Below are 16,410 nucleotides of genomic sequence, written 5' to 3' on the forward strand. Positions count from 1 at the left end.
AAACGAAAAAAACAATAGCCTGAAAATATCGCTCCACAATTAGATAACCATTGGATAAATACCATTTAGTTTATTATTAATTAAATATATTATATTATTATTATAAATTATAGTAAAATTTTACTAAAGGGACGCCCTAAAACTCGATGGACAGGCGAACTCATAAAGTTCGGTGGATGTACGTGGCAGCAAAGATTATAGTTAGCTAGGGGAGGTCTTCATCCAACAGTGGATCGACTCCAGCTGATAATGATGATTATGAATACAAAGTACTCCCAAAGGCTGTTCAAGTATGTATATAGCAAGTATTTTCATAGATGATCCCCGAAGAAATAAAAATGATAGGTCCTGATATACTATAACATCGTTGGATTCTTTTAATCGAAATACATTATTTTTGGGGTCGTATTTTATGGCACTACAATTAATATTTGTCCAAATTTTGGATACATAAAAGAAAAAAATCAGAGCTTGAGTTAAAGCTTTCATATTATTATTTTAAAGTCCGAGAAATACAAAAATAGGGGTATTATACAGATATTGTAATCCAGCTTTCATTTGCCAAGATAATCAAAAGCTGAGTACATCCTGAACAACACGGTTCACAGAATTGCTCATTTATATTCAAGGAATACCTCTTACTTTATTATGGATTGAAATTACTTGGAACCTTACCTCTTCGTATTTATATAACTTGAGATTTTGATAAGTATATATACACACACATAATATATATGTATATAAATACGAATATGTATACATTTTTTGGTATAATAAAATTTAATATCTGGAATAATACCCCCGATATTAACGGCTATAGAAAGTTAATAAATTGTTTTAATAATATGTATAGAATAAATAATAATAATATATAAGAAGAGAATGCTAGTAACAAAATAAATTATGTTTTTCCTTTTCAATGGATATTTATTTATATGCATATTATAATACATAATATACAGGTATAAATTTGAAGTTTTACTGTATTTGTAGTATACGTTTTCGTCACTTCTGAAATAGTAAATTAAAATGGTGATGGTATATAATATTGTGAAAGTTGGTTTTATATTATATAGAACGCAAAATATTTCAATTTCTCTAAATATACGAGTCAATTACAAACTCCAATGAAAGTCTTATCGAATTTAGTCTACTAATGAATGTATTCATAAATTAATATTTTGAATACAGTACTCTACGCACAGATACTTAAAATATGACACTATTTTAAATTTTAACTTTTCGACTATTTGTTTATAATAATAATATATAATGGTATTAATATATTTCATGAGAATACTATGGAATGGTTATTTAGAATATTATAAAAGACACGAAATTATAACAATTATTCATAATTTTTGACATTCACATAGTACTGCCCATTAATGTCCATATTTATACACAATAAGTTAGAATATAATCGTTATGATTCGCAATAAAAATGTATTAGGCACATAATTAATATGGTTAGACATATATCGCAAAGTGTATCGTGTAAAGCTGATTAATGCAAATTTTGTTCAAAATTTTAATTTTAAAAATTTTGTATTATCAGTAAAAATATTTCACTCACAATTACGATCGAAAAAATCAATATTTCAATAGTACCTTCTAAATTGTACCCATATAGCGAACATTTGTTTTTCAAAATTCAAAGTTTCTTGATTTTGTTTGCGATGTAATAGAGTTCGCTAAAAACCTCAAATGGAAACGGGGTGGACACATAACTCGAAGAAAGGACAATATCTGGACAAATCCAGTAGTACCCAAGAGGTACAAAACGTCCGTAAGATAGACCTAGAGACCGGTGGATATATGAAATAGTTAAGTTCTGCGGAAGTACGTGGTAACGCAATGCACAGGACCGAGAGAAGTGGAATCAGCTTGGAGAGACCTTCATCCAGCAGTGAATAGATTCAGGCTGATAATTATGAATGACAACACAATATTCTATTGGAAGGCGAAAAGGTTATATACATTAATTGAGAATTAATTGATTTAATTTATATAGCAAGTACTGCTTGTTCAGTGTATATTTTGGGTTGTTGGATTAGTAAAATATGTCTGAATAATAATAACATTATATACAACAATTGCCAGAAAATAGTATGCTTAGATTTTGCACGTATTTTATTTGGCACAGGTTTCGAAATCCTTAGATGTGAAAATATAACATGGCTTTGCCTACAAAATATATCAAATGACTTGTTTACGGACTCTAGCGAGTTAGTTCTATCCTCCCTTTCGATGTTTCGTCAAATTTCCATAAAAATATTTATCTGCCTTGCCAAATACCATTAAAACATTTATAGGGAAACCTACATTTCCGGAATCGAAAATATTTTTACATGTTGGGGAGCAATAAAATGTATTTTTTCAGAATAGTAGGAACGTGTTGTATTGATTAGTCTGCGAGTTTTTTTTTCGTTCTTCTTTATTCTGTTTCCAATCACTTCTTTTGGATGAAAACACTTCCATGTTTATTATATTACAGAGTATTTAAGAAATATTTGTTATACGTAAATATATAATATAATATACTTATAGCTATATTAAATTATTATACCCACGTAGGCCGCGCGGCTTAAGCGTCGGCCTATAGCATCGTAGATTCCAGGTTCGAACCCTGGGTCTGGCAAATACACATACTGTTTTTCAATTTGTGTTTAACCTAACAGGTTGAGCAAGTGGTCGACATACAAACACCAAGTGGAGGCCTATTATACTATGATCTTATTAGGATCGGACATGGTCGAAAAAAAATATATACATTATAATAAATATTCATATTTATTATCATCATCATCAGCCGTGGTCGATCTATTGCTGGATCACTAGAGCTCACTAGATCCCTTCACTCTTATCGTTCCCTAGATCTTCGCTGCCATGTATATAGTTATATATTACATAACATAATGTAAGATATTATTTTTTTGGCACCAGGACAATTTAGCGCCGCATTGCCGAATGAAATAAATAGACGTTCGTTACGATTTTATATATAGAAAGTAGACGAAAAATTTTAATTAGTTTCTATCTAGTACTTTTTAGAATTTAGAATTTTTGATTAATTTTGCTCTTAGCATAATGTTTTATATTGTTGACTGAGAATTATCGTGCCTGGGGCTTTATATAAAAATAGAAAAATCTCTTCTCTTTGTAACTTAAACATTCACAATACAATCATTATTTTACAAGTATTAAATAATAATTTAAATATAAATATTATATAATTTAAAAGTACATAATATGTACTTTTAAAATATATAATATTATTATAATAATTATTCACGAACGTCTATATTTTATTTTCGAATTTCATTCAATTGCGTGGCGCCCAGTTGTCCCGACGCCGAATCGTCCTAGACCCGTTTTTCTATATTTCCTTTTGTTCTCTTGTAATGGTAATATTAAATTATTATGTAAATCTTATATTGTGAACGTCTTGCATTAAGATTTGTTATATCCATAAAGTTTTATTTTCTTAAATAAATAAATATAACCTACTTTTTATTAATAATAATAAGTTTCACATTTTTCAAATTCTGATAAAATTCGGAGTGATGTATAATTTGTTATAAATGGGAGTCAGTATTGTCTAACAGGCAAATGATTTCGTATTGATAATAATTATAATTTTCCAATAAACCATTTTAATGTTGGTATATACTTTCAACCAGTAAAACTAAAAAAAATAACAAATTACGTATCGTAAATAACTTTTATATCTAGTGAATACCAAGTGATATGCACTTTTAATATAATATAATAAAATACCATTAAATAACTACCGATTTTTTAAAAAAAATATTATACTATGTTCTAAAGTTATTAATTTATTGTTAAACAATTCATTAATATGGATTGAAAAAAAAATGTTCACCAGTTAAAACCAGCCAGTTATATTGAGAGCTTCAACTGGTTTAATAATTTTTTCATAGTAAAATATTTTAATATTTTATAGTTATGCTAATCATTGATATGCCATAAATTCAAATATCGTGCATAAAAAATGTCTAATCTCTGATGATATCAAAGCATTTTCCATGTAAAAATTAGGTCAGAGGGAAATAGTGTAACGAACAGGCTGTAGATTTAGTGGATGTTTTTATTATGGCAATATCCAGGACGCAATCCAGTTTTGTATTTGGGTTGCGTCACTTTTACGGCATACTTTATAAAATTATTCCAGCCAATACGAAAAGATCTTTATGTTTGCCAATAATATGATTGAATTTTAAAATAACGAGATTGCATCTATAAACCGTTGGCTGATTTTAAATGAAAGTTGAAGAAATGTTATTTTTTCTGATACACAAATAACGAGATTATTTTTTAAAAAATATAAATATGGAATGTTTCAATAATTAAATTAATTCAAATTAAAATTATCTTAATAAGTATAAAATACACAGATATGCGATATAATTTTTTGACGAATGAATCAATTTGCGTAATTCTCTAAACAAATACATATCAGTAAAACTGGATAAAATTACAATTTCAAAGTATCTTTTTACAATATTTTTACCGCAAAATAAATATACAAGAATAACTACTAACTGTGAACTTTTTGGTCTCCGGAACGGTTACATGTAAATTGTACGTAAAGAATTTCACCGCGGCACAGTTCGCAATGAGCTTTCTTATTGGAAAGAGACGATCGTCTACTATACGGTCTCCAATTTTATTAGATTGAATATGAACATTAATTCAATTTTCATAGCTGATTTTGGCAAAATTCATGAATTCAAGAATGAAAACCAAACTAAACCTAACCTAACCTAATCTAACCTAACAAATAATCCAGTACATCGGCTATTTTCAAAATTTTTTTGCTGCTGGCTTCTTGTAAAGTGTAAACCGACAAGAACCGTGTTTTATTTAGAAATGAATTTTATGTCAGTACTAAACGACCCAAAGAGGTTGGACGGTCTTTAATATACGGCCATATATTTCCGATATAACATTTCGGAAGTGTGATACGGTGAACTGCATACGTACAAGTTTCCAGACACGAAAAAACATGTGTCGTAGATTTACTTTTCTAGCATGTAAAGAGCTTTCTAGCTGAGCTATGGTAGGGTCCTCTACTTGATCGAAAAATAATAACAAAATAGTTTGACTCGACTAAATGATTTTACTTAATTTGTCTGTTCATACACGTTTGGTTACTAAATTACACGCCATCGACTGAAATACTGAACTATACTTTACAAAGTATTATTTAGTAGTTAGTTAGGAAAGATTAAGTTATATTGTCGGAATTTTACTATGTATGAGACTGCACGACTCGGTTCAAGACAAATTGCCGCAAAATTTTCCGCTCCGTGACTCTAGACTCGTTTTCTTGTTACTTACAAGTGGAGGTCTTTTATACTATTACCACTGAAATTCCGGCCAAAGTCTGTAATTAATCAAGCAACTGGAACCGGATAATTTAACGGGGGATGGTGAGGGGTTTTTTCAGTTGTTCCACCATCTGGTTTGTGTCTGAAAAATTACATTGAATTTGACCATTTGTATTCTGGGCCAAAGATTTGCTATGGACGGATTGATATGTTCGCAAAAATAATGTAGTACTGAACTTATTATAATTTATTCTATAAATACATAAGTAATCAACTATTTTCTATTCAACGAATAATTTAAAATATTGAAACATGTAATATTTTGAAGTTATACTTTTTTTGGCGCGTTTGGGAAATCAGATCAGAGTGTATTTTGGCGTGTGACATGTAACACATAACTTATTTTTTCACACGAAAAAAAAACGCACTCGATTGGATTCGAATCACTGATTGTTCGGTTATCAGCCGAACGCACTACCTTTCCGCCACGGTATGGTACTGCAATGGTGACGATTATACAGTATAATATAAAAACTGCGATTTTTTTATGGAACACACTTCTGCTTTTGAGGTATTTTTGCCTGATATCGCGAGGAATGGTTTCTAATCCTGCGCATCTATTCTATACACAAGATTGCTATCGGCGGCTATCGAGAGTAGTTTTTCATATTTTTGTATTAAGTATTATAATTTTTACAATACGTTAGTTGTAATTTTTACAATAAGTGCTATGTTTTAACAGCGCCTCTCTTGGCTGTGCTAACTTCTAGACTGATATAGAAAGTTTTGACTGTCTAAACGGCTAAATTATTTAAACAATTATAATACCTCAATACAAACATAATAATGATAAACTACCCTCATTAACTCCTGATAGCGGTTGATAGCAGTTTTGTGTATAGAATAGATGCGCTGGTGTCCAAAGAATTTGAATTTACATGCGCCTGTCAATTATCTAAAAAGGGATACTCCAATTTGTAGGCGCATATTATTGAATGTTATTTGTAGTGTAACAAAGTAGTCACTCAATACACATTAATTATTCATTATTGGCACTATAATCCAATGCAGTCCTCGGTCCGCCCACGAAGAGGTTTATTAAAAAAAATATTATGAGAAATTAACGATAGCTACTTGCATAACGTTTTATATCTATGCAAAAGGTTCAAATACACGTTGAATAACAGCATTTAGATTTTATAAGCACGGTATTTGAACCCGAGATCTACTGTTTATTTACACAGTATATACATGACTAAGTCCGACCCTAATAAGGTCATAATAATAATATAGCTTTTCACAGAGTGTGTATATTCCCCACTTATTCCACCTATAATGAATAATAATGACTGTGGAAATGAAAAAGAGCGTAATCTACACAAATCAAATTTAACAGGAGTCACAAAAACGTGTTTCTTATGATTTTCGGTGAAAATTAAAATACAAAATATACATAACATTGCAGTGGATGATATAAAATTAATAATTTGGTTTTTATATCCCTAATGTGGTATTAATTATTGAGTAAATTAAAAAAACCCTACAGAAATGATGATTAGGATGTTTTTCCCACGTCACGTCACTTCCTTTTTTTTTCATGTTAACTAAATTTAAATAATAATTCAGCATTTGCTGCTTACATAAATAGCCTTTGGACATATCGTGTATTTAATCATGTAACAGTGTGGGTTACGCCCTTTTTCCTTTCTATAGTTGAATTTACATTCTATTCTTATTACTACTACAATATAAGCCATGACACTTATTGGCACTACATGACACTACATGAGTATGGAGCCCCTGCCTTCATAATATAATTGCGTTAGCAGTATTATTAATATGACTTTTTTTTCGTTTACAAACATTATTATATCGACAGTGTTTAGGAAAAAGGACGTAACCCTCACTGAACAAATTTTACAGGAGAGACAAAAAACGTTTTTTGAGAGTTTTTAGTTTAATATTTTTTAAAAATAGCCACAGACATTGGGTGCATGATGATTGATGATTTGGTGTAATATATTTTCGATCTAATAATAATTAAAGAAGTTATTACAGAAAAATCATTAAAATTGCGGATAAATGAGTTTTTCCATAAATTAAAAATTAATTAATCTCAATTAAAACCTGAATTTAGATAATAATTCGGCATTTGCGGCTTACTTCCTTTTTATAGAACGTGTATTTAGTTGTACACATTGTTAATATCTAATAAAAGCACTTTTCGAAAAATCGAGGGTTACGCCCTTTTTCCTAAACACAGTCGATATACTAGTAATAATTTAAATTATATTTAAAAGCAATAAAGCTTAGATACCTAAATGTTAGAGGTCACTGACTCCAACAAAAAGTTTGAATAAAGAATTGTTTGTTATTTATTCTAAGTGTTTATTATATTTATTTGAAAGTTATAACTTGAAGATGTCTTCAAGGAATAAAAAAAAAACGTTCATTCAAATAAGCAAACGAAGACTTTTATAGGCACAAATAGGTGGAAAAATCCCATTTTCAGCATCCACAAAGCAAGCAATAATTTCGTTTATTGTCTCAGTGTAAGAAATGTACTTTGTCAAAATTGAATAAAAGTTTCTATACTAAGCTTTCGTGTGATTTTTAAAAGCTGTTTTTTATCGGTAATGGCAAAATCATACTATTTTTTTTAAAGGTTATTTATTGTTGTCTAAGAAAGTTTTATAATGTTGTGAAACTTATTTCATTGGTAAATAAAGAATTCTATTGTATTATTGACATAATTTTGTGAATTAAATAAAATATTATTTAGGTATAAAATTGAGTAAAACAAACACTTAAAAATTCATGCCGGTTCTCTACAGTAAAACAATATAATATGTTATAATTTTATTATGATTATAGTAAGGCTATCGTTGCTTGTTGAACTGTGATTATTACATCTCTTCTTACAAATACAGATAATAATGTAACTGAGATAATAAGTTTCCAGATCAACTTTGCGAATATATGCCATTTCGGTCTCCAAGAACTTCAGATAGCATACACAGTGTGATAAAAATGGATGTATTTGAGAGAAAAGTGGAGATGAAAATCTAATGAGGATCCTATAGTAACATCTATCGACATAAAATATAACTAACGATTTCGGTCGATAGTGAAATACTCATTACAAAAACAATAGTGTGTATATGGCTAATAAGCATTCCTCGTAAATATGTCTCTCGATGGATTTTCACGAATTATATACAGGCATTTTTCCACCACTCTTTGAAGTAATACTGTAAATTGTCATATAAATGGTGGATAAGTAATATTGAAGAAATAATAACGTTTATTAAAATGTATATTTTGTGTGTGACCATGAGTTGGTATATTTTCCAATATTTTTATATACAATTTTTGAATGGGAAGTCATTAGGATCTTTGTTTCCTGTATAATGGACATAAAAGAATCCATCCATTCTAATGAATATTTTGAAAACATATTTTATAATAACAATAAATCAACCAAAAAATAAATATAACACTATATTAAATTGATATTCAAATATTAAAATTCTTTTTTTAATGGGTATTATATATCTGTGTTGTTTTCAAATTATGTAGGTTCAATAATATGTTGTTTGTAGTTATTTTTTGTTGATTTTTTTTATTATTATTAAATTATTAGCAAGTGCAAGTTTAGTCTACTAATGATGATATGATCCGGACGTCGGTTAGTAGTTGGGGTACTTAATTAATTATAACTTCATTTAAAATACAAAAACCGATAGCCAAAAATAACACAATTTTATGTAAAGAACTCCTAGTTATTTTCGCCACAATTAGATAGGATGCCCGTAGTTTAGTTGGTTACGCACACTGGCGCGAATCCCGTGGTGATATTAGTCTCAATGGGTGTCGTTTTTTATCAAAAAAATATATAGTAGGTAACATAAATTATTATCTGAGGTTTTCTAGAATTATGTATGTCCAATATAAAGAATGTTACATTCTCAAATCTTTTGATTTGTTAATTATTAATATAATATTATCAACATAAGTATTATATAATATGTCAACAGCTACAAAGTTCAAAGAACCACTTTCAATAATTACTTTACTTACTTTAATTACCTTACAATGTCTCAACAAAAGATCTTATTAATTTAAGTTTTGACCATTTTCATTAGGTATAAAAAAGAAAATACCTAAATCAATTAATTTAAATTTAAATTCAAATTATGAATCAATATGTCAATATTTAGAAATAAAAGTGCTAAGAATACACTTTTGTTGAGACACATAATATATTAAAAAATTGTAATGCTTTAGTCAATTGATATGAAAACGAAACTTTTAATGAGAAAAAAATCCACAAGAAAGTCCATGCCTATTTTTTATTCTATAAAAGCGTCCAATTATCACAGGGTATTTTCTTATGTCGTCCGAACGAGAATATATTTTATTTGAATTAGCGTTGCCTTGAGCAGTAAAAAACCGTAATTTAGTATAAAAGTAACTGTCATTTTTAGTATACACTTAACTTTTATGTACCAAGAAAATTTATAATAATAAAAGCTACACAATACAGCAATAACAATGTCTTCCTTACGGCTGTAAATGATCAAGTATCCCTTCATTTGTTTCTTTATTCAATATATTCAAGAACATATTTTTTTAGTTTGGTAAAAAGAAATATTTTCAATTTAAATTTTAATATTTAAAATTGTGTATTATAATTTGATATTATTACTAAAGCAATCAGCATATTAATTTTAAAAACTGTTCGTTTAATAATATAGTGTAATTAGATATTATCATTTTGATTCAAATTAAACATAAAAAGTATGTAAAAAAACCAAAATTTCTTGTACCTTTTGTGGGAAAATATAAAATAATGTATTTAAAAAATTTTCATTATAATAAATTAATCTATTTTTTCTCAATTAAACCAAAAATGAAAAGTTTTGAAAATTGACGTATAAAAATATATACGTTTTGAACTATTTATAACAAAGTTATTACCTACAACAGAGTTACACAACATAAAGGAAAAGTTAAAGGAAATAATTTAAATTGGCAAATCTATTATAATAGATGAGCTAGTATGACAATATATGAGTCACCTAGAGCCATAACTCACATTTTGCAATTTTGTCATATTTGAGTTAAATATAATTAGTGATTTTAAAGGGATTGATTTATAAAAAGAAATATAGCTGGCTATAAAAAGTCACTAAACCATGTGAGAATCGTTGACTGTTGCTCACATTTTCAATGAATAATAACCTAACCTAACTTAACCAAATAGAGAGCTTCATTTCTCATAGTCTCTGTATGTCTGCAGCCGTATGAGTATTATAATATATATTTAAAAAATATATAAATCAACTCACTCACTAATTAATATTCAAAGGAGTTGAATACTTTTCTTTTAATTACAAAAAAACAGCGCTCTGGTGGTTTTTTGCGATTATTTCAAAATTAGATTTTTTGAATATGTGAGTTATGACTCCAGGCAACTCATATAGTGCTATTTTCTTATATATATTTCAACCCTTAATTATTTATAATACAAATGCATTATTTGTAAAAGGAAAAAATCAGGGTGGTAGTTAAAATCTTAGACAAGTTAAAATTTGATGAAAAGTTACTTACCATGATCCCAGTGCTAACCGCTATGCCCCTCCCGCAGTACGTGTTGGGTACTATATCTCCAAATCCGACTGACAGGAAGGTGATGGCTATTAACCACATGGCGTTGAGAAGGTTAGCGTGCTCCTCATCGTGAAACCTACCACAACAATCGTGGGGTCGGTGTAGGGCGTGATGTGAAGTTCATCAGTGGCAACAAGTCAGACATTTCTCAATGAGATAGGGTGTCAGAATGATGGTAAATGGGGGATGATTATGTAATAACACACAACAAGACACAAACCCGCCACTAGCAAGCCACTACGTATTTTAATTAATTTATTAACCATCGTAGGATAACAAAAAATACCAAATAAGTACATAATAATTGAGTGGATAATAATTATAATAAAAATATTGATAGAAGGTATTATATTTATGTATTTATAATTAAAAATTACTGTGTTTTTACTATTAATATATATTTTTTTCATAAATTTTAGATCATTTATTCTAATATATCTGGTATAAAAAGTGTACAAAATCCATAATATCATTTAAAATATTTTCAGTTAGAGTTTAATGCATCTAAGTCATTTCGAATGTTTGGCAGTTTGTCCAATGTAAATTTGGTCATAATAGTTACAATATAATTTGTGGATACTACAGCGGTCAACAAAAAGTATTTTGACTGTGGTTGCTATTTAAAAGAGATTTTAACAATATAAGGTAGCTAACAAAATCGTTATTCCAATAAAATTGGCCATAATTATTATTATTATTATTCAATTAGATAAATCAACTTGAATGAATTTATAATTTTCTACGTGATTGGTTTAATTTTTGCTTTCTGACTTTTGGTCAATGAAATATTGTAATAAAAATGGTTAATGTAGAAATTTTATTAAAGTAAATTTATATTATCTAAGATAAAATAAAAATTGTATATAAATGAATTAAAATTCTTTAAAATAAAGGCAAAAATAAATTACTAAGTGAAGTAAAATACTTTTATAATTAATGCTAAAGTCACAGACATTATTGTTAGTACAGGGTAGATTAATGTTTTTAAGATTGCTAAAAAATATTTTTTATGGCGTGCATAATGAAATAATAATGTGTTCAAAAATTAATATTTACTTTTTTATAATAAAAAAATATACTGTAGTCATGCTAATATGTGAAAAATAAACTATTTTGTAATGGTGTTTAACACCTAAATAACATGTTATTACAACGCACATAAATAAATAATATATTATGCTTACTTAGTTTTAAAATATTGGTTATTTTCTGAACATAATAATAATATGACATCGATTTAAATAATATTAGATATTTGACGTAAAAATTTACGGTTTTATTTTATTAAACTATTATTGTAATATTTTAAAGCCAACTTTCACCTACTTAGGTACTTATAATAAAAATATGACATATAATTTTATAATGGACATATTATATAGTTTATTATAATTATCGTTGTAAATGTAAATGTTTTCTAATTAATATATAAACGAACATAATAATAAAATGACTAAGGTATTTAAAATTTGAAGGTATCCCCATAAAAAGGGTATATATTATAATACATTAATGTCAAAAGTGATTTTATTGTATATAAAATATCAGTATACATACGTGAAGAATTAAATTTTTATAATTTCGCCATACGTTTTAACATTTTTCTTTTGAAAAGGTTAACGTGGAAGAGGGGTTTAGTACAAGAACGTAGTGGTCGCGTGGGAGCGGCGCGGCGGCGTCTTGCGAAACTCAAATGTATAACCGTGAGTAAAATGTTCGTAGACAGTGTCTTTTTGGGGCATAATACACACGGTTATACGTTTGAGTTTTGCAAGACGCCGCCGCGCCGTTGCCCGCCCGTCACTGTGGCCAAGCGCTAACATGCGATGTACAGTTTGATACTTTTACTTTGATATATTTTTTATTGTTTGCTCTTTTACGTGTTATCTTAAAATATTATTTTTAAAATAAGAAAATGCTTATCTTTCAAAATATACCGATAAAAATTGCTGTTATTTATTTCCTGAAAATTTTTGTTTTTGCATAATATTGTCCGTTTTTTTAGTAATCTCTTTTTTAAGTTATAAAAGAATATTCTTAAATTTCTTTCGTATAATATAAATTAAAATAATATTGCTTGATTAAAAGAATGTACTAAAACTACGAAGAAAATTTTAAATACATCAATAAAATTCCATAACCTTTTTATTTTAATTGTCAGCGCTATATTATAATATTAGATAATATGAAAATACGTAGACTAAATTTTATTATTAGTTGATTAATACTATAATATATTAAAACATATTATGTTTCATAAAATTATTATTAATACCTACCATTATTAACACGTCTTTCATTTCAAGCTTAAATTATTGGAATTATTGACGTTGTTATTGGGTACTGAATTGTCTATCTCTTCGAAATAAAAAAAAAATAACAAATCCACTTGGCACAATGACAGCTTATTGTTAATTGTATTAATTCGTGACTCTGGTTATCATATTAACTCCATGACAAAGTACCCTGGAACGTGCTCAAATAACATTGTAATAGTTTTCGGTGAATTGCCAATTATTATCGGAACGTAGTGATAAATTTATTCATACTTATAAATTTATACATACCGTAACATTACCAATGTGAAGCGTTTGCAGAGCGAGTCCAGCGTTTCGAAATATATAAAAAAAACTTTGCACATACCTTTCTTAGAAGATTATCCGGGAAATATTTTCACATAAAATTTCATACCAAATTTTTTATCACGTAGCGGAGGCGAGCAGATGCAATTTGTGTGTATTTTTATACACTGATATGTTAAGATATCTCTAAAAAACTAATTATTAATAAAATATTTGACAGCATTGATTATTGACAACTATTTGTTTGTTTTTATATGTTTTGACATATTAAAATCTATGGATCACCTATATATTTTTTATTACGTCGTACGTCAAAAATATATATCAAAAAAATGCAGGATTACTGTTCACTGACATATATATTATGGCACTCCCTAGGCCGAATATATTCTGGCCGTAGCACTGAATTACGAATAACAATGGTAGTGTTAATTAATGATTATCTTCAAATGCAAAGCGATAACCTGTTTGCAATAAATACTAAATTTCTCATTTCAATTTCGATTAAATTATTACCATTTAATTTAATAAGCAACCCTCGATGTTTTCTACTTCTATTAAGCAATAACCGTTACTTTCATCGAAACTTCATAAAATATATATTTCATAAAAAAGTAGATAGGTATCATGTAAGAATATTATTTAATATTAATAATTGTTCAACTAATAACTTTTAAAGACTGATATCATAAATATATCTCATTAATTAATACTCCATTAATTCCCAATACGTTACCATTGTTCCCATAATGGACGATTTTACACCTCTTGAGTGTAGTATTTTTATTGTTTATGCTCGTCATTACTAATACTCTATTATTAGGTTTTGACGATTTATATGTATTATACTTATCGAGTGTATTATTATTGATAAGGTAGAGGGTTTTTTTACAAACACTTCAACTATTAGTAATTTGTTTGTTATATATTTTTTTATTGACTTAATAGGTAGGTGATAAAGTTTTATCCTACTTTATTGTATTAATTTGTTATATAAGTTAGAATTCTTTGTATTCGTTGACAGTGTGTATTTACCTTTTTGGTGAGTACACATAGTGCCTGAAGAAGCCAAAAGGCAAATAACTGGTCGCAAATAACGACCCAAATGGAATTAAATCTATTAAAATTTAAATTAAAACCTTCGGTCGATAATAATTAGTAATATTATTATAAAATAATTCAGAATGTATAGGTACGTAGTTACGAATTTTTATTTGTTTTATTTTTATTTCTTCAAGTAAGTTATGTGTTTTCAGGGATTTTTATTTAAAATAATATTGTATACTTATACTAAAAAATACCGTGATCAATTCAATGAAAACTGCTCTTTTTATTATGTTGGAAAGAGCAAAATAAAACGTGCACTCTAGGGTCATCAGATATTCTTACGTGAAAAACCGACGTGGTTTTTCGCACTCGCTTTCTTGATTATTCTACATATTTATTCTCGTAGCGTTTGTTTCTGTAGGTCTCAATAGTAAAATTGATTTGAATAATTTATGTTGGTTCGTTTATAGTACACTGATACCTTCTAAAACTAGAACTGTCAGGGTTTTCTACTGTCTCTTTGTTACATAAAAAAATGTTAGTACAGCTTCAGAAGAGTGTATCTACAAAAACATAGAAACAAATCTTGTTTATAATTTATTCAAACTGTATTTTTGTCCTATTTAAATATTAATGAAATAAAAACTATATTAGGTATTTGTTATTTTATCACCATGCTTTTCTACTTAGAAGTTTTATCGAAAACAAGATATTAATTTATTCTACAAATTTAGATGGGTAACTAAATATTTTAGGGCTATTAATTGTTTGAAATGGAATTCTAATAATTAAATTAGTGAAGCCAATCAAATATATAACGGAGAATTTTAAAAGAGCATACACTCACATGATGGAGTTTTGAATGATATGCGTTTTAAATCTTTGACAAAACAAAACAAATATGAAGCCATTTACTTATTTCACAGTCACGTTAACATAATTTTATCCACAAAACATTTTGTTTAATGTAATGTTATGATATTTTTTATTTGTGTATAAAATATATAGGAGTAATTAATTTAGGTCAATCTTTATATTTTGAAAGATGTTAAATACGTTTGAAGCATTCGGGTTCGTAACTTTGCATATTGTTTGGAGACTTTTTAAATAAAAAAATCGAAAAGATTGACACTGCTTATACAATATGGTTATCATTTATCTTTATATATATAATACGTCAAAAAATGATGGTGTCCCTTGAAAAGGGGTCGATATGAAATAACCAAAATTTTACAGGAGAGAGGAAACACACTTAAATAGATAAATAGTAACAAGAATTTCAGTGACGTATAGTTCTATTTTTAATCATTGACATTAACTGCCTTAAAAATCAAACGTAAGTACTATGTTGTTTATGTTTTTTCCCTTTCTTTTGTATTTTTTTTTTGCTTTATATACCCATTTTAGAGTAAAAAAATCTTTATTTATTCTGTTTGTGAAACTTGACTTTTGCAGATACCTACTTCTGATATTTAGATTTGTAATTTTACTAAATTTATTTTTACCAACGATATTGTGATTTATAATAGTATTTTACTGTATTTTGGCAATAATGATTTTTGTGATTCTATATTTTTATACCAAAATAACACGGTTAGAAGCTATTTATTGCTTATTATTTCTGGCTATTTATTATTTCTTGTCCTTTTTCCTTGTTTTCTTTTCCTTTGGCTTTAATGTGTACGCATCACGCACATGCTAAAAAATGCCTCTTAAGCAATGTGATATTGCCTGTCATATTAGAGTCCGTCGTC

At 27.8% G+C, this 16,410-nt stretch overlaps 1 protein-coding gene across 1 annotated transcript in view; it reads right to left on the reverse strand.

Annotated features, from left to right (window-relative positions):
* The window catches only part of SK (small conductance calcium-activated potassium channel), a 428,126-nt gene that overhangs the window by 25,308 nt on the left and 386,408 nt on the right, over window positions 1-16,410 (reverse strand). Inside the window, 1 exon segment of the mRNA XM_085945697.1 lies at window positions 10,968-11,103. Coding sequence (XP_085801823.1) covers window positions 10,968-11,103 — 136 coding nt within the window.

The sequence above is a fragment of the Rhyacophila brunnea genome, unplaced genomic scaffold (genome assembly GCF_057557595.1).
Source record: "Rhyacophila brunnea isolate RB1 unplaced genomic scaffold, BYU_Rbru_1.0 scaffold_19, whole genome shotgun sequence".
Lineage (NCBI taxonomy): Eukaryota > Metazoa > Arthropoda > Insecta > Trichoptera > Rhyacophilidae > Rhyacophila > Rhyacophila brunnea.